At 37.7% G+C, this 20,779-nt stretch overlaps 3 protein-coding genes across 6 annotated transcripts; 1 reads left to right on the top strand and 2 right to left on the bottom strand.

Annotated features, from left to right (window-relative positions):
• Positions 1-11: 11 nt before the first annotated feature.
• Positions 12-2,345, top strand: LOC124186704. Its single transcript, XM_046578607.1, has 3 exons — positions 12-193; positions 328-528; positions 1,455-2,345. Exon 3 carries the CDS (start codon positions 1,529-1,531, stop codon positions 2,273-2,275), a length of 747 nt encoding a protein of 248 aa, XP_046434563.1. The 5' UTR covers positions 12-193; positions 328-528; positions 1,455-1,528; the 3' UTR covers positions 2,276-2,345.
• Positions 2,346-2,382: 37 nt separating this feature from the next.
• On the bottom strand, positions 2,383-15,196 carry LOC124186585. Its single transcript, XM_046578417.1, has 20 exons — positions 14,717-15,196; positions 14,325-14,633; positions 13,568-14,217; positions 13,254-13,469; positions 12,840-13,169; positions 12,111-12,309; positions 11,842-12,014; positions 11,646-11,743; positions 11,272-11,533; positions 10,619-11,176; positions 7,657-7,888; positions 7,262-7,567; positions 6,154-6,797; positions 5,825-6,037; positions 5,438-5,758; positions 4,974-5,172; positions 4,711-4,883; positions 4,496-4,593; positions 4,128-4,389; positions 2,383-4,039 (listed from the first exon to the last, which is right to left on the bottom strand). Exons 1-20 carry the CDS (start codon positions 14,847-14,849, stop codon positions 3,500-3,502), a joined length of 5,916 nt encoding a protein of 1,971 aa, XP_046434373.1. The 5' UTR covers positions 14,850-15,196; the 3' UTR covers positions 2,383-3,499.
• A 216-nt stretch (positions 15,197-15,412) lies between these two features.
• On the bottom strand, positions 15,413-20,741 carry LOC124186706 (UPF0193 protein EVG1). Of its 4 annotated transcripts, none has more exons than XM_046578611.1 (7): positions 20,647-20,741; positions 19,357-19,699; positions 18,404-18,544; positions 17,809-17,945; positions 17,563-17,659; positions 17,243-17,389; positions 15,413-17,114 (listed from the first exon to the last, which is right to left on the bottom strand). In XM_046578611.1, exons 3-7 carry the CDS (start codon positions 18,498-18,500, stop codon positions 16,888-16,890), a joined length of 705 nt encoding a protein of 234 aa, XP_046434567.1. In that variant the 5' UTR covers positions 18,501-18,544; positions 19,357-19,699; positions 20,647-20,741; the 3' UTR covers positions 15,413-16,887. The 4 variants fall into 4 exon arrangements, with proteins under 4 accessions (XP_046434567.1, XP_046434566.1, XP_046434568.1 ...); XM_046578610.1 differs by having other exon boundaries at positions 20,235-20,712; XM_046578612.1 differs by having other exon boundaries at positions 19,357-19,583; positions 20,235-20,712.
• Between the last annotated feature and the right edge of the window lie 38 nt (positions 20,742-20,779).

The following is a 20,779-nucleotide window of genomic DNA, read 5'->3' as shown; positions in this document are numbered from 1 at the left end:
CGTGATTTCCAACTGAAGGATTGGAAATTAGAAGAGTTGAAACAGAAATCGTGAGCGGCTCATTTATCCAGAGACAACCGAGATTCGTCAGAAGCCTAAGAGTCTAAAAACTAGGTCTATTCGTGCGTGAATATGGCAGAAGCATCTTTGCTCCGAGGGTGAATTTTCTCGTACGAAAATTCAATTGAGCATCGTAAGTATATCCTTCTTGCATAAAATTCCAGCCAATCAGATTCATTCCCTTCGAAACGAATGTCATGTCTATTGTCTATGTACAATATTTAATCAACATTACCCATAATTCCTTGCGATTTTAACGGTCGGCAGTCCCCGCGTAAAGAATTGCCGGCGTCGTTTCTGCCTATCTTCACGTCGACTAGATTTCAAACAACGCGATGCGATTTCCGAGCTACGTATTATCACGATTATACGTCGCGTGGGGTTAATTAGGTGAAAAAATACCGTGGCGATTGGTTCATCAATTTTCATCGATAGATCAGACAGGCAGAAAACAGCGTCACAATCGAGGTATGTAATTACATACATCAATAACCGTTACAATTGTTACTCTGCGTACGTTGTACGATAGAAATATCCAGAACTCGTTGGTGATTTTAAACAATTGAACAGTAAAGATTGTTGTACAAAGTATGTATTTTTACAACTGCATGATATCAACAGACCTGTTATCCAGCCATTTTCGTATGTTGAACACGTATGTTGAGCTTTGTTTTATGATTTTTACACCGAACAACATACGAGGTTATTATATTCGCTAATGTACTGCATCTTGACCAGATATCTCTTTCGCTGAATTCCAAACACTTGGCACATTTTGATACGCATGATTACTTTTGTCATCGATCTGTGAAGCGATACGATGAATTTATTGTTGACCTCTTGAGTCGTCGCTAACTTTGCTTGCGAGAATTCTAAGCCACCTGGTGGGAATTTCTGATCCAACGTTAGTTGAAATCTGTTAACTTATTAGCTCTGAAGATAATTTTGTCAAGTTGTTGACAATTGTATTCTACGAAAACAATAAGAAGCAAAGTTCTAGAGAGGGTAATTGTGATTAGTTGGAACGTTATTGTCGATGGAATGAAAAATAACTCGGATCTTTACTGTAGTTTCTTCAGAATTTTTCTCATTCTCACACGATGCTCATTTCTTAGAACTCATTCGTACTTCATTCCTCAAAGCCACTCGCTAATTCATTCGGCAGACTGATTGCAGAAGGGATTAGCAAAGAAAAAACAAAGTCATAATCGTAGTAATCAAGGTGATAATTTTTTTATAAACAAAAAACTGTTTGAAAAATTTGAGGAAATTTAATTGACCTGATGAATTAGGTAGAGAAAACCTAAGAGTAAAAATAGGTAATAAAAACCAAGGATACCGAGATAACTATACTGACGTATTGTTTTTCCTTCGGTGTGCTTATGATTCTTCAGGCCCAACTGAGAAAAAATCAAAAGGCGGCAGCGTCGTATGAAAATTAAGAAGAATAGAGAATTAAGAATAAAAGATGTCGTCGAACGATGCTAAATATCCGTGCATAATATGTCAGCAGTTGACAAATTCAATAACTGATCTTCATAATCATCAGAAACATTTTCACACATCAGAAGAGTTGTCGATGTCGGTTATACATCTTGTGCATTATATGTGCATGGAAAGAAATTTGATGATGGTGAAACAAATATTTGATACTTCAAACTATTCTACTGCGCTACAGCAATACTATGCCAACATTGGTCATAACTATTGTCCGGCTTACGAACCTAATAAAAATGCAAACATAGATGCTGAAAGCCGATTAAACACAGCGCATCATTACACTCCGTTGCAACTGCATTTTAGCGAAGCAAATAGCTCGATAATCGTCCCAAACAAGTGGGAAATTGAGTTTGGAAAGGTAGAGGAAATCAGCGACGAGAGTTTTGTCAATAGCGTAAACGGCATTTGCCGCGATTTGAGAAATATGGATAGGGAGAAAAAGGACTGTGGTAAAGTTGAAAGACCTAAATTAACGGGCTCAAAAATTGATCGGAATAAGTGCAGAACCAGAAAAATTAGCGGGAGAACCGCAGCTGCTCACAAAAATAATGACAAAAATCATTGCAAGACTGTGATTTGGCAGAAGGAAAAAGAAAACTGTGGATTCTTGCAAAATGTAACGACAGGCGAAAGCTTACAAGGCAATGAAAGTTCCAATGTTCTGGGTCAACCGAGACTTTCGAACTTCGAAGAAACTTTTCTGTGCCTGCCGTGATAGAAAGAGTCAATTACTCTGGTTAAAGAAAAGATTTCAGTTTTTCAAAACGACTATTGAATACAGAATATTTTTCTTTATTATTTTTATCTTCTCTTTTTTTTTTCTGATTATATGATTTTATTTTTTATGATTAATAATCGTTAATCTGTGATTAATTAATTTACAATCATCGTTTTTAATATTTGGTAAAATATATTTGATAGGCTCGGCAAACAGCAAGCAATAAGTCTGATTTTGTTTTCAACTCTTTCAGTACAGTTTTATTTGAAATCCAAAAATTATAAAGCAAACAAAAAAAAAAAAAAACTGAATTGTTTCACCACTTTTGTGCAACTTCAGTTCGAGATTGGCTAATTTACTTTTATTATGTGTTTTGTATTTTCTGGCGTTTTTTATTTCCATAAATAAGTTTATTTGTCATCTTGCACGACTTTTTTGTTTCTTACTTGTCGTTATAGCTATTTTTTGTTTACCTTAATTTCATTTCATACGGATATCGTTTCATAAAGTTCTGAGATTTTTGTTTATTGGTAAATATGGTTTTTTTTTTTTCTTCTTTCAAAACAAGTATCCCAATTTTAATATTACCGATTAACAATTAACAATTAACAAAAATACAAACCAAGTAATATATAATATCATACCAGATGAAATAGTTTCGAATAACACTTATACAATATATCCTATGATAGTCAAATAATATCAATAAGAGTATTATTATCACCAGTGGGAAAAAAAAATATTGGGTAATGGGAAAAAAAATTTTCTTCCTTTTTTTTCACGTCACGAAATAATAGAGACTGATTAAAATATAGAATTAAGGTGAAACTAGATATAAAAGATGAACGTAGCTATACATTATGTTTTCTTTTGATTTGTGATATTTGATTGCTTCAGAGGTAAAAAAAAATATAATAATCGTTTCAGTTTTACATTTCTTCCCTCCATTTTTCGATTCTAGATTTATGATTACGTAGACAATTATTTTAAACGAGTAATTATGAATAGTAAGCATTTCTTTCCTGTTTTGTTTTCTCAGAAAATGATAATATCATTCTGGCCATTTAGTTTCTGAAACGCATATCAAATGCGTAAAAATGATCGCGAGTGCATCAGATGTTGTTTTATAAACGTAGAAAACTTAATTGAAAAAATAATATGTCCATACACAGAGTAAATTCTGTCTAAATTACATTTTATTCTCTTCTGATGTCCATACTGCTAATAACAGTCCATATCGTTGACATTGTGTCTCTCGTGAGCAACAATGATATCGTCGATGACAGAGCTGAAGCTGTTTGTATAGGTTTTTAGCCATCGATTTTTTTCCTCTATGTAAGCGTTCACGTCAAAGCCGAGAACCGAGTGGAGAAATTCGTTTGTTCTGACTTTTGATATATATTGGAGTTTCTCAGATTCTGATGACTCTCCGTCGATGCTTATATTCGAACGGTTGTAAACAGAGCCCAGAAGACTCATGTCGTCGGCCTCTGCGATCAGGTCGATTATATCGGTCGGTATCACTGACTGACATTCAAACTCTCCCGTTTCGCTTCGAGTGTTAACACCCGTCTGATTCTCAGCTTGCGGTAAAACTTCGAAATCCACTCTTTCTTTGTTACGGTCCCGAGGGACATCGTCTTCTGTACTATGAGACAGAGTTATCTTGTATTTGACAAATATTTCCTGCAACATCTTCACTATTTCTCCAGACGTTTTGCATACTTGAAAATCACTGTCTTCCAGCGTGGTTAGGAGTACCTATGGAAAAATTATTCAATTAATTTCAGACGAGTTAACCACTAAGAGGAACCGTACTTTCGCATTTTTTAAAGGGAAATAAGTTTACCCCCAAGCAATTTTGGCGCGCCAACTCGTCAAGAGCCTTCAAAATTCTTCTTCTTATTTCGTTCTCGTCAAGGGTAACTATTTTCTTATGTTCTTTGGAAAATGTATGAGTGGGAAATGCTCCGTCAAGCATTCCTTGATCATTCAGATGCGACGTTATAAATTGAGTCCAGAACTGAAGTGCGTTTACTTTGACTTCCCAATGAAGATCCAAGACCGCCGCCATAGACATAGCCTCTGCCATTTCATGGATTGTTGATTTTCTGTAAAAATTGTCAGCGAATCATGAAGTGGCTTGAATTTCACCTACTCCGCTAAATACTTGTTCTCGATCACTTTACCCTGTTAGAAGAAAATCTTTGAACTTACGGCCACTTCCTATGAACGTACAACTCTTTGACAAGCATGACCGCTTCTCTTCTCACTATTGCTTCGCTTTCGTTAGCGATCAAGTCAATGGCCATTCTCTAAAAGTGACAATACCAGGGTATTTTATAATTTACATTTAATACTGATTTCTTTCAATTCAGAAATCATTCGATCGTTTATCATTTCAACAGAATTATGCTAAATGGTCGGTTTACCGGCAAATCAAGATGACACAATTTTTCATCCCATATTCGATTTATCCTGACAAACGTTACGATGCAGGTGAGTGCCGTTGCTCTAACGTAGCTTTCGTCATCCTTTGTCGCCACGTCCACGATTAGTTGTGGAAATTCATTCCCGAGAAGTAAATCTTGAAAAGCTGGATATTCTGGAGCAAAGGACACGATAAAGACAGCGATTAGTTTAAAAATCCCAAGTTTCGTTTAGATTCTTATTCTAACTCTTGACGCGGTCTTACTGTCTTCGGATATCGTCGCGATTGTGTTGATCACTTCCAAAACGCTGTCTCTAACTTCCCAGTTTGGATCGTGTACCCTCTTGTACAATACCTGTCGCATTTCGTTCGTCAGACTGTCCGATGTCACCAGCAGGGCCAAATTTGGTGCCATAAAATTCTGAATCGCCAGTTTGCACAGCGAAAGTGCTTGGAGACACACCTGAACAATATTAAGTCTCATTCAAACAAGCGTTCAGCCAAGAGTCAATGATATAAAATTATTTCGCAATGGTTAAAGGGTACCCAGACATCGAGCCCTGAACTAATTGAAAAGAAATTATACTCATTTTGCAGCTTTTGAGCCTCAAACTTTTTACCTCTGTGAGTTATTTTTTTACTTTGCTCGCTTCTTCCTAGTTTTTCTTCGCAACTCATTTTTATTTACAAACCAACTTTACCGAAACGCATGAAAACACTATGCGTACCTTGGGTATGGCGTTTGGATGATTCAGGATTGTTTGAGCCATTGAAAGAATGCCAATAGTTTCCAAACACTCTTGCCACTTGAGTTTATACTTCTGTAGAATTATTGTGAGGCCTTCGAGCAGTGCTACCAAGAGTTGCGGACATTGCGCTATTGGATCGCCATAAAGAATTCCCTTGTATCTTGGTACGTGGCGATTTACATGCTCGTTTCTCTGCTCCTGAGACAAAGTCGCGGGTTGGCTTTTCGGTTCTTCGTTTGTCGCAACTACGTACTGCTTTAGAACGTGCGACATCAACTGAAATATGATTACCGCGCTGTTCTGCAATAATAAAAAAAAAAAAAAACATCAAACGTTTGGAAATGTGAGATAGAAGCTTTTACTCACCCTGTCTATGAGGTCTATGGTCTCCAGCGCTATTTGAATAGACGTTTTGGCGATTAACTCAGTCGGCAAATCTCCTCTGATCAAAATGTCGCGACTCATGTAGCCTAGTCTCTGGGTGTAAGTATTCGTTAAAGCAAAGAGTTTGAGCATAAAGATTTCCAATACGTCCTCAGCCAGATCAGGAAGCCGCATACAAACGGTCAGTGGCATGATCTGTGTAACACATTTATTAAAATGGTTTTTCATTCCATACTCGAGATGAAAATAAATTCTTAGCGATCAGAATTTTGAACTAAAATATCGATGTTCGATTATTCTGAAGATCGTACCATTAGAATCACCACGTGGATTTCCATCTTGTATTCACTAGGCTCTTTTAAAGCGCATAGGCTAGTAATCTTCTTCCAGTACGTTAAAACGAGTTTTCCGCCTCTTGATATGTCGAGAATGAGTTTTTTAGCAACCAGCATAGAGTCTATGTAACGTAAATTGGTTGCAAAAACTTTCCACGTTTGGCTGTCGGCGGTCCCATCCGTTTCATTGACTCCATCTTTCAGTCTCATGAACAACAGTAAGTACACAAGTTTCATAATGTGTGCATAGAAGTTTGTGCTTATGCAGGTTTCGAACAATCCTTTTATCCTGCATTCCAGATTCGCTATCGACTCTAAGAGTCGGGGTATCGTGTTATCCATACTGGCAAACAGTGTGTTTTCCATTATTGCTGTGAGCAGAGCTAACGTAGTAAGAAGCTCAGAATTTTGCTCGAGGTAATTTTCTTCCATCAAAGGGTGAACCTGAGAACTGAAATTGTTCCTGACCAAAGGTTCAACAGCGTTGGAAATAACCTGTTCGCAGAATGTCGTGTTTCCTGATTCGGCCAGCAACAATTTCCAAACAAAATTTTGACTCTCTCTGGTCACGTACAGTGTGTGGTTAGAATGGCAAAACCTTATCACATCTCGCCAGGTTTCTGTAGAAATGATAATAAAGTGTGTGTGTGTGGAAAGTTCATTACTTTGAATGCATTAAATAAATTGACTATGACAACAAGACAGTGTTTTCTACTTGGAAACGCTAAATTGTCAAAATTGATAAATTGTGACTAGTAATTTACATTGTATCGAGTCAAAATTGAAATATTAATTCAAGTTGAGGTAGTAAAGAACAAATTGCAGTTTTCCTGGTTTCAATAATCAGAGATAACGAATGAGGAGATAAGCACTTGACAATTGTATTGCAAGTTGTTGCTTGGCTGGTGCAACAAAAGAAGTTTGAAAAAGAGTAATTCATGTCTAAAGAACATACATGAAACATTGGGAAAATCACTGTTCCAAGCAAAGTTTCAAATATTCTGTTGTTTATCTAGCTTTCCTTGTCTCATGCAAATCTCGTTTGCCACTATGGATGCGTGTGAAATGTTTATTAACGTTTTACCAGCCTCGATAATCCACTGCCGTCCGCTTTTGTGCTTAACAAACTCGAGCAGCATGCCCGTATAGGCCATTTTGACAGAGGCCTGGAGGTTTGCATCATTTAGGGCAAAGACGGCGCTCAGTTTCTTGAATATATCTTCACGGTACCAGAAGAGGAAGTCAAACTCATCGCGACCCAAGAGCCCAACTAGCTTGACGGTGAACACCATCACAGCCTGACAGGGCTTCTTTTCCACGGTCCAAGTGTTCAGAGCTTTCAAAACCCATTTCTGCAAAACGGATTTGTCGATTTCTTCGTTTGGGCAACCTGAAAGAATTGCAAACGTCCATTGTCCAAGTTCTCTGCGTAATTGGCACCGTGGAGGTAAGTGATTACGAATATTGTCCATAACTTACATCTGTTGGAAATACCCTTCTCGATGTGGGTCAGCAGTATGTCGAAGTAAGTCGTCGAAGAGATGTAGTAGTCGGGCAGCAAGAAAAGATTGAGAACCTCCTTGAGCTTGTCCAATCTATCGGGAGACTTCTTTGAGGACATTGCAAGTGGACTTATGCCAGCAATCGTATTTGCACGATAGTATGAGTGGTGTGTAAGTTTATCCAGCGATCGGTGCAAAGGATTACTTATTTATTGCCAAAACATTGTCAACCTCAGCCAGATGAACACTTTTTGTCTCTAGAGCAAAAACTCTCTTTGTGTCAGTTTCAAGTTTTGCAGATGACTGTGTTCGGTTGCTGTGATATTTTATGCACACATTTGTGTATGTGTGTTCCTAAGTGTGTTCAGTTATATAAAGACGACATGGGGCATAAATGTTTTTTTTCCTTTAGATTGATTATGTATTTCTTTGTCGTCTTCGTCTTCTTTTGAACAAATAATTTTCATTGCTTGTGACTTGTATGTGTGCCGTGTGCTACAGGTGCATGTCGTCGTTGGCTTCCCCGCATAACGTTAATTATTTACCGCGACCAGCCGACTTATTCTGCACGCGTTATTTGCATACTTGAGTTCTTCCCCACTCGCAAATTTTTAATTGTAACAGGGAAATGGAATGACTTAAGGAGGTAGACAGTTGGTAATCAGCTACCATTGCGCATTTAATGTGGAAAAAATACATATATCTGTAATTATATCACACTAATGATAACACTGGCGTCCCTCACTCCTCATATTGACATCAGGCTCGTGCGTTGAATCCACGACACATGTTGATTATGATGATTGTACGATGGTATTCAGGAACTACTGTGATTCGTGAAGCCTCATGCTATGGACTACGCATGCGCATATCGCGTGCAATCAGAGCATGCGTGCTGTCATGGTAGCAGAGAGCTGCATTGGAGTTATAGGCATCCTTGTCTAGTTCCACATGCCAGACAAGGATGCCTGTGGCTCCAATGCAGCTCTCTTCTCATGCGAGAATGTTGCATTTTTCGCTCTATTCTTATACATCTATGGTGCTGTCACCAATTTCCTCAATATGCAACGTGTTTGTTTGCCACAGCACGAGAGCCGTCGTCTCCAATGGCTACGCTTGTTCACCCTTGGTTTCCTAAAATTTGGTACATACATTCCACACCTTGATATAGCCATCTGGAAAGACAAGAAGAAGAAAGAAGCTTTCCAGAATTCCTTACGTTTACGTTGCTAGTGGCATCCACTGAAACGTAATTTCACGTCTCTATTTCAGTGGTGGCAGCACTCGCGACGCGAAATGGAAACTTCTTTGCGCACCGCACGCAGCGTCATTTCGATTCGAGCGTCGGTGCGTTCCGGGCGGATTCAAACGGGGTTACCAATCGTTGGTATTGGCGACTTAATCTCCAAAGACATCACGCTCCGCATGATGGAAAAATGTATCAGATTCCAATCTCTCTTAGATCGTTTCTCTCGAAAATTTGTTGGCGCGAATCTGCGACCGTTTATTCCGGGGGTGAGGCGATCAGCACCTTGATTGATGCGAATTTTGTCATCACCCGAGATTTAGTTTCGGAAAATGTGTAGAAGAATGATTAATACTATCCACATGCACATGAAAAATTACATCTTGATTACAAGAATATACATATATTTACAGAGATTTTCACAGTTCAGTTTCGAAAACTATCTGAAATTTTCATTCGTTTCACTCATTGATACGAATAATTTATCTTTACACTTTTCTCTACTGATTTTTTTCATTTCCTGAGTGCGTAAGTCATTCTCGAGTGGTCTACCTGCACAATCAATATTGAACTCGCAACGTATTTTAATGTAAATAATGAATTACTGACAAATAGCAATCCATTCTTTAACCAATTGTACGTCAAGTGTTGAATACGCGTAATTAAATGCTGCTACTAGAAAAATATCAAGATATAATTCATTAAACACTTAATAAGAATTCGTCTTATGATTCACTCGAATTCATATGAAGCCAATGGAAGCCATTTGAAGTCCGTTTCATTCATTCGAATCAGTCATTTAAATTCACCTGAACTTATGCGCTGCATAACCCATTTGAAATAATTTGAATTCACGTCAATTTATGCAAATTAGGTACTTGCAATGACGTGAAGTTGGTTGGAAATTATTTCGTTATTCAAACTTGAACAGTTTTAGATGCGTCGGTTGTGTGGTGAAGTCATTTGGAAGGTTTTCAGTTTCGCAATCATTTGCCCGCTTGATTACGATACACTGAGCTCTTCGCGTAAAAACTTAAGTTATGTGAAATTTATGTGAAGTGGTGATCAAGTGAGTGGTGATCAGAATGGATTGATAGTTGACAAAGTTTCTCCGATGATCGGACGGTAAGTTATCATCAGATCCATTATGCATGATTTTAATAATCATGTAACCATCGCGCCATTATATGTATACCTTTTACATAGACAGAGTGAATTCCTAACGACTGTATGCAGATCGGACGTTTGCTAAAATTGAATGCGCACGCGCCACGATCCGAGAGCAATTGTTTGCCAGGTCGACCAACTGTCCCTAACCTCGAAAATTTTGCCAGTTATGAAATGAGCATAACTACCTCCGAAAACATTTTTGAAATTACATTTGTGACGGTTGGTTGCCCTGGCAGACAGTTGATCTCGGATCGCGGCATGTGCGTATTCAATTTTAGTAAACGAAGGACGATGCATTCGTTAGAAATTCACTCTGTTTATAATAATCGAGTGCAAAAGAGAAATTGTATTCGATATTATGCTTCCGTTTATGATTTGGTTTTGATGACTGTACAAATATTAGGTCATGGTCAGTCAAACAGAATGCGATGTCTGTAAAATTGTAGTAGGTATACTATAAAGTAAAGAAACCAAGCTTATTTACTTGTATTTCAATTTCAAACTTGATCGACCCCTATTAGATAAATCGGTCAATGACAGTCGTGTTATTTCCTTCATTGTGAGCAATGATAATGTCTTTAACGACAGATTCGAAATTGCTCGTGCACATCTTCTCTAGCGAGTTACTTTTTTCGTTTATGAAACTGTCGACGTTACACGTTACAACGGATTGTATGAATTCATTTCTTCCGACTTTAGACGCGCGTTCTAACTTCTCCTCATTGGTCAATTTTCCGTTGGAGTTTATGCTCATCTGATGCATGCCTTCGTTAACTGGTGAGAAAAAATTCACTTCCTTAGCGTCTGTAAACGAGTTTATAAGGTTCGCTTGCAACTCGTGATTATCTTCGGATTCTCCAGTTTCACTCTGCAGATCCGCAGTCCGACGACCTAGACTGTTGTTGTCCGGTGATGAGTTGCCGGATGTCGTAACACGGTCTTGATTGCGATAAGCGGTTTCCATGCTGCAAGACGGGCTTATCTTGTAAGTTACAAAAGATTGCTTAAGTCTCTTTACTATGTCTCCGGATGCTTTGCGGACTTGGAAATCACTTTCGTCTTCTAAAGTGACAAGGAGCACCTGCAGTGCAAAAGTTTGTCAACGAATTTTCAGTTTAATCAACTGTGATAAAGGCACGTGTCCAAAACACTTTTAAAATGAAATTGAAAACTTACACCGAGGCAACTGCGATTCGCTAATTCGTCGAGGGCCTTCAGAATCCGTTTTCGTATTTCCTGTTCGTCGAGGGAAACTATTTTTCTATGTTCCTTGGAAAATGTGTGGGTCGGAAACGTTCCGTCTAGCATACCCTGGTCGCAGAAATGCGATTTTATAACTTCTTTCCAGAATAGAATCGCGTTCACCTTGACTTCCCAGTCAAGATCCGAAATGGCCACCACACACATTGCTTGCGTCATTTCGTTCACCGTTGATCTTCTGCAAAAGTCATGAACCCAAAGCGTTAGTCACGAAATGATTCGAATGTTTGTCGAAACGTTTTGTTCATCACTTTGATTTACATCGTTAAAGGGGAACATTTGAAACTCACGGCCATTTCCTTTGAACATACAACTCTTTGACAAGCATAACCGCTTCTCTCCGCACTATCGCTTCGCTTTCGTTGGTCATTAGATCAATGGCTAATTTCTGAAAGAAAGAAATCGTGGTGATTCGTCACGCGTGAGACATCACAAGTAAATTTTTTACACCGTTCAACAAAACAACGTCAAAAGTGATCGACTTACTGGCAAATCAAGGTTGACAAATTTTTCGTTCCATATTCTGTTTATTTTGACAAAAATTATTATGCATATGAGCGCCCCTGATCGAACGTAACGATTGTCGTCGTTTATGGCCATGTCGATTGTTAGCTCTGGGAACCCATTCACAATGAGCAAATCTTGGTAGGCTGGATATTCTGGAAGAATGATTTTATAACGCAGGGATTAAATTCACAGTACTGAATTTGGTTCAAATATTTTTTCATTATTTAATTCTTGTTCTCGGGTCTTACTGTGTTCCGATATCGTCGCAATCGTTCTAATCACGTCCAAAGTACTAGTCCTGACCTTCCAGTTAGGATCGTGCATTCTTTTGTACAAAATGCATCCCATTTCATCCTCGCGACTGTCGGATTGCACCAACAATGCCAATTTTGGTGCCATAAAATTTTCCACTGCCAATTTGCACAGTGTCAGTGCTTGGACACATACCTTGAATGATATTAGGATAAGTGAACATGAATACGTCAAATTTATTCCAAAGTAAATAGAGACCAATTGATCAATTTGGTGCTATCCAACTTTGTTGTCTTTACTCGTGCGATGAAATATTTGAATCTTGACGAAAATAATTTATATCGCACAAATTCATTTGAAATGCCACATACGATGTTTTTTTTTTCAAATACCTAACACTCATGCTTTGGAAGTTGCGTAAAATAATCTATGACAAGCCGAAGACATCGTTGACAACTATTATCGTATGCTCTAAGATTAAGTACGAAAACTCTTTTGAAAATTCCTAAGTATTAAAATTCTTGAAATTTCAATACCAAGTATTATATCCGTAAATATTCACACAGGGGATTTTATTGAAATTGTAGATATTTGAAATTGAAAGGTTTCAAGATAGGTTCAATGAGTTGGCACTGTGTGATTGATCAATGCTAAGCCCTTCGAACGAACGTATCATTGGCAGATCGTTTGTATCTAAAAGATTCAAAAATCAGGTACAAACTGACCTTCGGAGTGATTTTTGGATGATTGATGATGTCTTCTGCCAGGGTGAGAATGCTTATGGTTTCCAAACAGTCTTGCCACTTGAGTTGATACTTGGTCAGAATCGTCGCGATACCGTCCATCAGTGTAGACAAGAGGTCTGGGAATTTGATAATCGGATCCCCGCGAACTCGCCACTTTCGTCTATCAATTCTTACATTCTTTATGTCGTCTTGTTTGAGATCTGCGAAACCGGTGCAACTCACTTCGTTCGGCCACATTTTACTGCTCCGCAAGTTAACGTAGTTGTTCAACGTGTGCGACATCACTTGAAATATGACCACCATGCTGTCCTGTGAACGAGAAGAATGTCGAGGATATTATAAGTCACAACACTGTTCGTTATCACCAAGTTAATGGGTTCGATCAAAGCTTACTCTGTCAACGATGTCCAGGACATCGGTTGACAGCTGGGCCGAAGTTTTGGCGATATCTTCCGCCGGTAGGTCATCGTCGTTGAGAACGGTACTTCGAACCATGTAGCTCAATCTCTGGGTAGCGGGGTCAGTCATTGACATAAGTTTGTATGCCAACGTTTCGATTATATCCACATCAACCTCGCCTCTCGCTACGCATGATGACATCGGCATTAGCTGCAAGTGAGAAACAAGACTGAGATGAAATACCGCAAACATGATTCTCGTTATAAGCGAACAGATTGTAATCCTCCGATCCCGATCTGACTTCTTACCATCATCAGAATGGCGTGATGCTCGATTTTTTTATCGTCGGGTTCATTGATTTCGCATAACTTGTTCATCCTTTTCAAGTAAGTCAAGAATATTTTTTCGCCTATGACGATGTCCTGGATGTGTCTCTTGACTATCAGCACCGATTCGATGTACCTTAAGCTATCCTTGAATACCCTCCAAACTTCTTTCTCGACCACTCCGTCGGGTACCGTCATTCCGTCCTTCAGTCTTGTGAACACAATCAGATACATCAGGTTCATAATGTGACGGTAGAAACTTTGGCTTGTGCATGTTTCGAACAAGATTTGAAGCTGCAAATCTAGACTCGTCATCGTCGCCACAAGACGCGGTATGGTGTTGTCCATCGTGGCGAACACCGTTTTCTCCATTACCTCAGTTATCAGTTCCAACGCGGTGAAAAACTCGGCATTTTGTGCCGGATTGTTGAGATGTTCGAGCTCAGGATGAACCGGACTGGCGATATTGCGGTTGATCAGAGGCTGGGCGATCACCGAAATCACTTGTTCGCAAAATGTCGTGTTCGACGATTCGGCGAGGAGTAATTTGCAGACGAATTTTTTACTCTCACTGGTCACGACCTGCGGCTGTTTACTCGATTCGGTGAGTTTGACCACTTCTTTCCATGCACCTGTGAAACGAATCATATTCACATCGTGTTTGATATTGCCTCCAAGATGAGACTTTGGTTCTCGATTAATGTTACTGGTTGATCGTCAAACCTCGGTTCACGCTCACCAGACTCGATGATCCAACGTCGTCCGCTCTTGTGATTAACGAATTGGAGGAACATTCCAACGTAGGCAACCTTAACGGACGTCTGAATGTCGTCTTTCTTGAACGCGAAAGCTGCGCACATTTTTTTGAACGCATCCTCGCGGTACCAGAATAGAAAATCGAACTCGTCGCGGCTCAGAAGTCCAACCAGTTTCACGGTGAACACTATCACTGACTGACTCGGTTTCTTCTCGGCCGAAGTCCATGCTGCCAGTGCGTTTAGAACCCATTTTTGCAGGATCGACTTGTCGATGTCGCAGCTTCTGCAACCTGCGCAACGTTGTAAGAAAAAATGCTTTGATCTCGATTTCAAAATACATATCGGAAGATACGCAAAGTTTGAAAAATCTTACATCTGTTTGAAATGCTCTTCTCGATGTGTGAAAGGAGATCGTCGAAGGTCGATTCTGACGCCGCGTTGTAATCCGGCCGCTGAATAAGGCCGAGAATTTCTTTGAGCTTCGCGTTTCTGTTCGAAGGTTTCATGATCACTATGCGATCACATCGGTGTTGTTATAACTGCACTTTAAAATTATCTGTTTCCAATTACTCCGTCGCTTTCACATTGTAATAATACTCGCCTATGGTGTAAACTACCTACGCACAATTGCACTCGCAACATGCGAGGAGTGGTTGGTCACTTCTACCGTCCGCTATCCGTAGGAAAACACAACGAACAAAGTGAATACCAAGAATGGTATGAACCGACTGAGACGGCGCGGTGTAGTTGCGTAAAAGAACGCTACAGCAGCGTAGCAAAGATTAGATAAACAATCTTCCCGGAATATAATCTTTTCCAGCAATGTGTGCGAATGCAAGACGCATACACACACTTCAAGTCGGACAACCAGTAACGAGACTGGCTAATAAATACCTACTATCGGTAGCCTGAGGCTCAGGTTGAGGAGGGATTAATGTAACTGACGGGCTTTCTCTCTCTCTCTCTCTCTAGTTACTTCTTACCTTATTTATATCCATATATATATATATATATACAGGTCGATTTTTTTATATCGTATACTAATTAATATTTTGCTTACATTTATTTTCATCATTTTATATTTAGTTTATTTTCAAGTAGAAAGTAAAAGTTTTCTAGAGCATAAAACGTACTATCTATCTATCGATCTATCTATCTCTTTTTCTCTTCCTGTCCAAACTCCGGTTAATTTTAAGTTTTCTACATTTCTACAGACGACGTTTATGTCCTTGTACAAAGATAGCGATGGTCGTGATAGTGTTATTACTGTACAATGCAGATTTGCTCATCCATTACAGTTCCGGCTTTCGGCATCATGTAGACATTTATTCAAAAATTGTCGGTGAAAGAAAAACACGGTAACAGATTAAATAAACAAAATATCGTTCATCAATATCGTCAATTTATATTTATATATATATATAATATATAGGATGTTTTTTTTAACTTTTATTTTTTCCTACGTACCTTCGAAAAAGTTAGTTTTGAGTCGCAAACGAAGCCTCGTGAAATCGGAGCACGGTGGTTTAATTCTAAAAGGTGACGCATCCGGTTTGAATTTTTCCCATTTGATTAACACGAGATGAGGGCTATGCAAACACTCTAATCTGGATATCTCGGAAACTATGCAAGTTATGAAGCCGTTTTTTTTCCATTTTGTAGGTAATAAAACTATCTATATATATATATTCGTAAGTAATAATGATTCTTGTTAAGCTATTACCAATATTAATTTTTGGCAATACAAATATTCCCGATTCGACTAATTATGTGGTAATTATACAGTAGATTCCGTATGATTCCTTCTCGTAGCCCTTTACCGAGAAAAATTATACCGGTAATTAGTTGCTGCATGATTTTAGGCAGAATGGGATATATTTTTTGCCAACAAGTATATATAACTGTAGGTGTTTACGAATATACATAAAAATTAATTCAATTAATTCAAAGTATAAATTGACCTTGGATTGATTTTACAATAACTTTGTATTTACCGGTAAATGTAAACCGGTCTACGTGCAGAACGAACGGCACAACTTCTAGGAAATTGACGCTCAGCTAGGGAATTCGGAATTTAGGACCGTCTGTTGCTCACAGTACCCAAATATAGATTATCACCTATTAGAATATATTCGTCGAACATACAAATTCCGGATCTATGAATGATTTTTTGATGAATTTTTACCGCGCAAGTGAGTAAAGTTTAGAAATGAAATTGTTGTAGAAGAAGAAAAATGAACAACCGTTACGGCTGAATATTTAAAATCGTCGATAATTTTTTACGGTTATTATGTATGTTTATTTATTTTATTCATTCATCTAAACTTGCCCAAAAATCGGTCCAGGTAAATATTGTTGAACAATTGAAATTCTGAACAATTCTGGGTACACAGTAATATGGACAATAATCGACAATTGAAATCATTATTTCTTCATTATCATTTTTTATATTGAAAAAAAAAAAAATTTAACTACTCGTTGATTACTTTATACTTAATTTTCACCTCCCCGTCTGGTTTTTTTCCTGAATAATGGAGGCGATTATTAGCAATCCAATTCTCCGAGGGGAAAGGGAGGTTTTGGTGAGGATTTATCAGGCTCGAATCGTTGTACGATTTTTTTAACGTCGGCCGATCTTTGCTTATCGATCTTTTCTAATAGCCTCAATTTCTGTGCTATTTCCTGCTGTATTATCGGGCGATATTTTTTACCCTGGCCCAAACTTTCCATTTCGTGTACGAACTCGATTCTTTCCTCGATCGATTTTACAACTGCGATAAAATTACAATTTGTCAATAAATAAATAAAAAAATAGTAAATAAAAATTCTTCTCGAGAGAAAATTTGCATTTTTTTTTTTTGGAAGAAACGATAATTGAATAAAGAAAAAAAAAACTCACTATCGTTCAACGGATCTACGTCTTCTGGTATTTTACGCATAATTTTTCGACCTCTGTGAAGAAGTTTCGGACCGTGCGGAGTCGGCGGCATGTCTTTACCATATGCCATTATGCATGCGAGATGTCGTTTTTGTTTCTCTTTGTTAACTGAGGATAAAAGAGAATGAGAAAATCACTGTAGAAGAAGAGAAATAAAAAAAATACAAACAAGCAACCAAAAACTATGAACTTTGAAAAAATTACGAACTACTTATCAGAGAACCGGAAGACATATTATGCGAAAAAATTTCAGATTGTAAATGTATGATAAAAATTCTTACGCAATGGTGCCGTCCGTCTAAATTGTTCCCTTTCGTAGGCACCGCTTTTTGTAATTATATCTTGAGATCGTTTCTTCCATACGCATGGAAACATTACCTGTGTATAATAATTAATGACGATAACGATTCAGGTTATATATTATAGGTATTGAATGTATTAAAAAAAAAATTTCACCGATTTTTAAACGAAGAAAAAGGAAATAAATAATCGTGAAAGAGCAATAACAAAGTGTTTTGTAAAAATACCTGTGCTTCGGCAAATTTTTCGTTCTTTGTTTTTGCGGTTTTCGTTGCCGAAGGCGGTGGCAGTGATTCACCTCTGTCGACGGCGTCTTGTATAGATTTCCTCTGCATCATTGTTAGTCTAGACTCTTCCATAAGAACTGTAATTTGGCCAAGATATTAACGAACGAAGAAGAGAGAAGGAAGAAATAAAATGCGAATATGATTATTAATCCTGGTACCTTACGCCTATGGAAATTTACAAATTACTTAAACGACGAGGGTAAGACTTGAACAAAATTCTGAGCCAAAATTTAACAATTCCGAAATAGATTCCAGTCTTGGTTTTCGCAAAAAACGATTGAGGATGCGGGAGAAATTCTTGACGCAAAAAAAGTAAAACAATACGTAATACATACACGGGCGTCTTTTTAATTTAAATAATAATTTAAATTAAAAATTGAAAAAAAAAAAAAAAAAAACAAAGAAACAAACAAACAACCAGAGTGAGATCACGTACAGGAAAGTAAAAATATAAGAAGTGAGTTGAAAACAACTAACTTATTATTATCGATCGACTCTATAAATATTCATATTGTATTATTTCTGCAATTCATACTCTTTATCAAATTTCGCGTTTCTTCGCTGTATTGCGCTCTTGCTGGATTGTGGATCGCTCCGACGCCAATCGCGACCCTTTCAGTCCTTGGTTCCATGGTTATGTCAGTTTTACACTTGCCTCGCGGCGTCTAAAAAGTATCTGCAGTGAAATAAAGTACGTGTGGTGAATTCCATGCGAACCGAATAAGCGCCTGATCCTAACAAATTTTTGATTTAGTTGGAAACATTTTTTCTGAAATTGTCCCAAATCTGAAACAGTGTCCTGAATTTTTTTTAACACGTTTCATTTATCTAGTTGATTATGTATAAATATTGAGACTGATCTTGAAAGGGACGTTGTTCAAAATTTTGAAAAATTGCATTTTCATTTTTAAACATTTTGAGACTGGCCCCATTTTTTTTAGTGTTTTTTTGCGCACTTTTAAACTTTTTAATCAATTGAAACATTGAAAGTTCCCAAGAAATTCCTAAAACTTTTATTTCTTACGATTATGAAGTTGATAAAATTAGTTGAATGTAGAGAAAAAAAAAAATAGACAAAAATTGAACCAGTCTAGAAATGTTCTAAGTGAAAAATAGAACTTTTGACAATTTTTTGGGAATTTTTAGATGGTCAGACGATGTTTTAGTTGATCGAAAGATTAAAGGTGCTAAAAAATCAGCCATCATGAAATGTTCGGAAAAGAAGGTACAGTTTTGGAGAATTTCAAAAAAAGGCCTTTTTTCAAAATCACTCTCAATATTGATGAATAAGAAATCTAAAGAGAGAAAAAAAAAAAACAGGACACTGATAATAAGAGTTGAGACAATCGCAGAAATTTTTTTGAATCAAATCAAAAATGGCGAGGGTCAGACGTTTGTTCGATTCGCATGGAATTCCCCATACACGCATGTAGCAGAACTGTCAATGCGATGGAAGAGCGGAAGGAAAGTCTGTTTTAAAAAACTTACCTGCAGTTATGATATTTGATTGTGCATGGAGTAAAAAATCAAATGGCGCTGCAGCTGATGTGGAATTTTATCGTTTTTTACCCTAACGAGTTTACACCGTCTATTCTCTTTTCTTCCTTCTTTCCTGATGCGGTAGGAAATGAACGACATTGTTTAAACTCGTTGCTAAGACGACAACCGTGAATGTATCATCAATATACCGCGTATTCCTGCAATATCTGTTCAATCTACCGCAGATGATCGATCGCTGGGTATATTATTATTCTTATTTTTAATTTGAAAGTCTCAGGGAATTTGAAGAATGGTCAGGAAAGTCGGCGAAAATTCAGAGAAATTTATCACTCTGTAGTTGTACAAAAAGGAATGACGAGAAAATTTCAAAGAACCATTTTTTTTCAACGTTCTGACGAATTCCTTGACTATCGGATGGATCGTAAACGGGTTTTTTTTTTTTTTATCGATTGATTCGAAGCTTAATTCATTATCGGATACTCCGATTGGCGCTATTGGTTCGAATTTTTGTCTGCAGGGAAAGATTATGACTTGTAGATACAATTATGTTGTCATTATTATTCGCATTCATTCAAGGTTGAAATTACGTAAGCATCAATCAATTAAATGCAAAAACGAAGTCAAAACAATGGTATCGTGAAATTTTCATATTTATGAAAATCAGCTGCCGATTACCAACCGCGAAAGAAAAAAAAAAAAACACGATATCCCGAATTTGTAGTTTCGATTATTTTTATAACTACTCAGTTTCACTTTTTTATATCGTAAAAAAATTACGAGATTAATAATCATCACATCGTTAATTGCGGGGTAAAAAAAAAAAATACTCGATATCAACGTTTTGAGTCATAAATTTTTCAACTCACTATTTTGGCCTAAATTTTGTAACTCGGTGATTTTTACGATCTCTAATCGCGAACTTGAAGTAGGAATTTGATAATCTCTAAATCCAAGATCGCAGATGTAATATAGAAATAAAAAAATTTGATGATTCTGGCCGAAATTTAATCGTCAATCGGGGGTTTTTGGGTTCGCCGATCACGAATCTGAAGTTCGAATTTGATAATTTCTCAATCCAAGATGGCGGATCCAATATGGCGGATGTGGAATCGAAATAACTATCAAGATTCGATGATTCCGGCCGAAACTTGATTTTTACTCGGGGGTTTTTGGGTTCGCTGATCACGAATCTGAAGTCCGAATTTGGATGTATCGCCATCCTGGATTTAGAAATGATGTATTACAATTGAAAAATTATTGAGTAAAGAAACGAGCGACTTTAAGGGTTGATAGTCCAGAGTTACGCCTTTGCGGATATCGCAGTGCGCATGTCCGGCATCCTCTCGACAGGCGCTTCGCGTATCCACTTTATATCCACAAGAGGAAAAGAATTAGGAATAGTATAGGTTTG

The sequence above is a fragment of the Neodiprion fabricii genome, chromosome 7, assembly GCF_021155785.1.
Source record: "Neodiprion fabricii isolate iyNeoFabr1 chromosome 7, iyNeoFabr1.1, whole genome shotgun sequence".
NCBI classification, from domain to species: domain Eukaryota; kingdom Metazoa; phylum Arthropoda; class Insecta; order Hymenoptera; family Diprionidae; genus Neodiprion; species Neodiprion fabricii.
Note: the sequence above shows the minus strand (reverse complement) of the source record. Positions and strands in the feature narration are given on the sequence as shown.

What these genes read in the sequence shown, in the direction of transcription:
- LOC124186706 (XM_046578611.1), bottom strand. Translation starts at nt 18,500, where the DNA reads ATGGAACCAAGGACTGAAAGGGTCGCGATTGGCGTCGGAGCGATCCAC. An exon ending in AAAAATTTGCCGAAGCACAG is followed by an intron (nt 17,660 to 17,808) that starts GTATTTTTACAA and finishes TATTATACACAG; the next exon opens with GTAATGTTTCCATGCGTATG. An exon ending in TAGACGGACGGCACCATTGC is followed by an intron (nt 17,390 to 17,562) that starts GTAAGAATTTTT and finishes TTTTATCCTCAG; the next exon opens with TTAACAAAGAGAAACAAAAA.
- LOC124186704 (XM_046578607.1), top strand. Translation starts at nt 1,529, where the DNA reads ATGTCGTCGAACGATGCTAAATATCCGTGCATAATATGTCAGCAGTTG.
- LOC124186585 (XM_046578417.1), bottom strand. Translation starts at nt 14,849, where the DNA reads ATGAAACCTTCGAACAGAAACGCGAAGCTCAAAGAAATTCTCGGCCTT. An exon ending in TATGTTCAAAGGAAATGGCC is followed by an intron (nt 11,534 to 11,645) that starts GTGAGTTTCAAA and finishes TGACTTTTGCAG; the next exon opens with AAGATCAACGGTGAACGAAA. An exon ending in TCCACGTGGTGATTCTAATG is followed by an intron (nt 6,038 to 6,153) that starts GTACGATCTTCA and finishes TGTGTTACACAG; the next exon opens with ATCATGCCACTGACCGTTTG.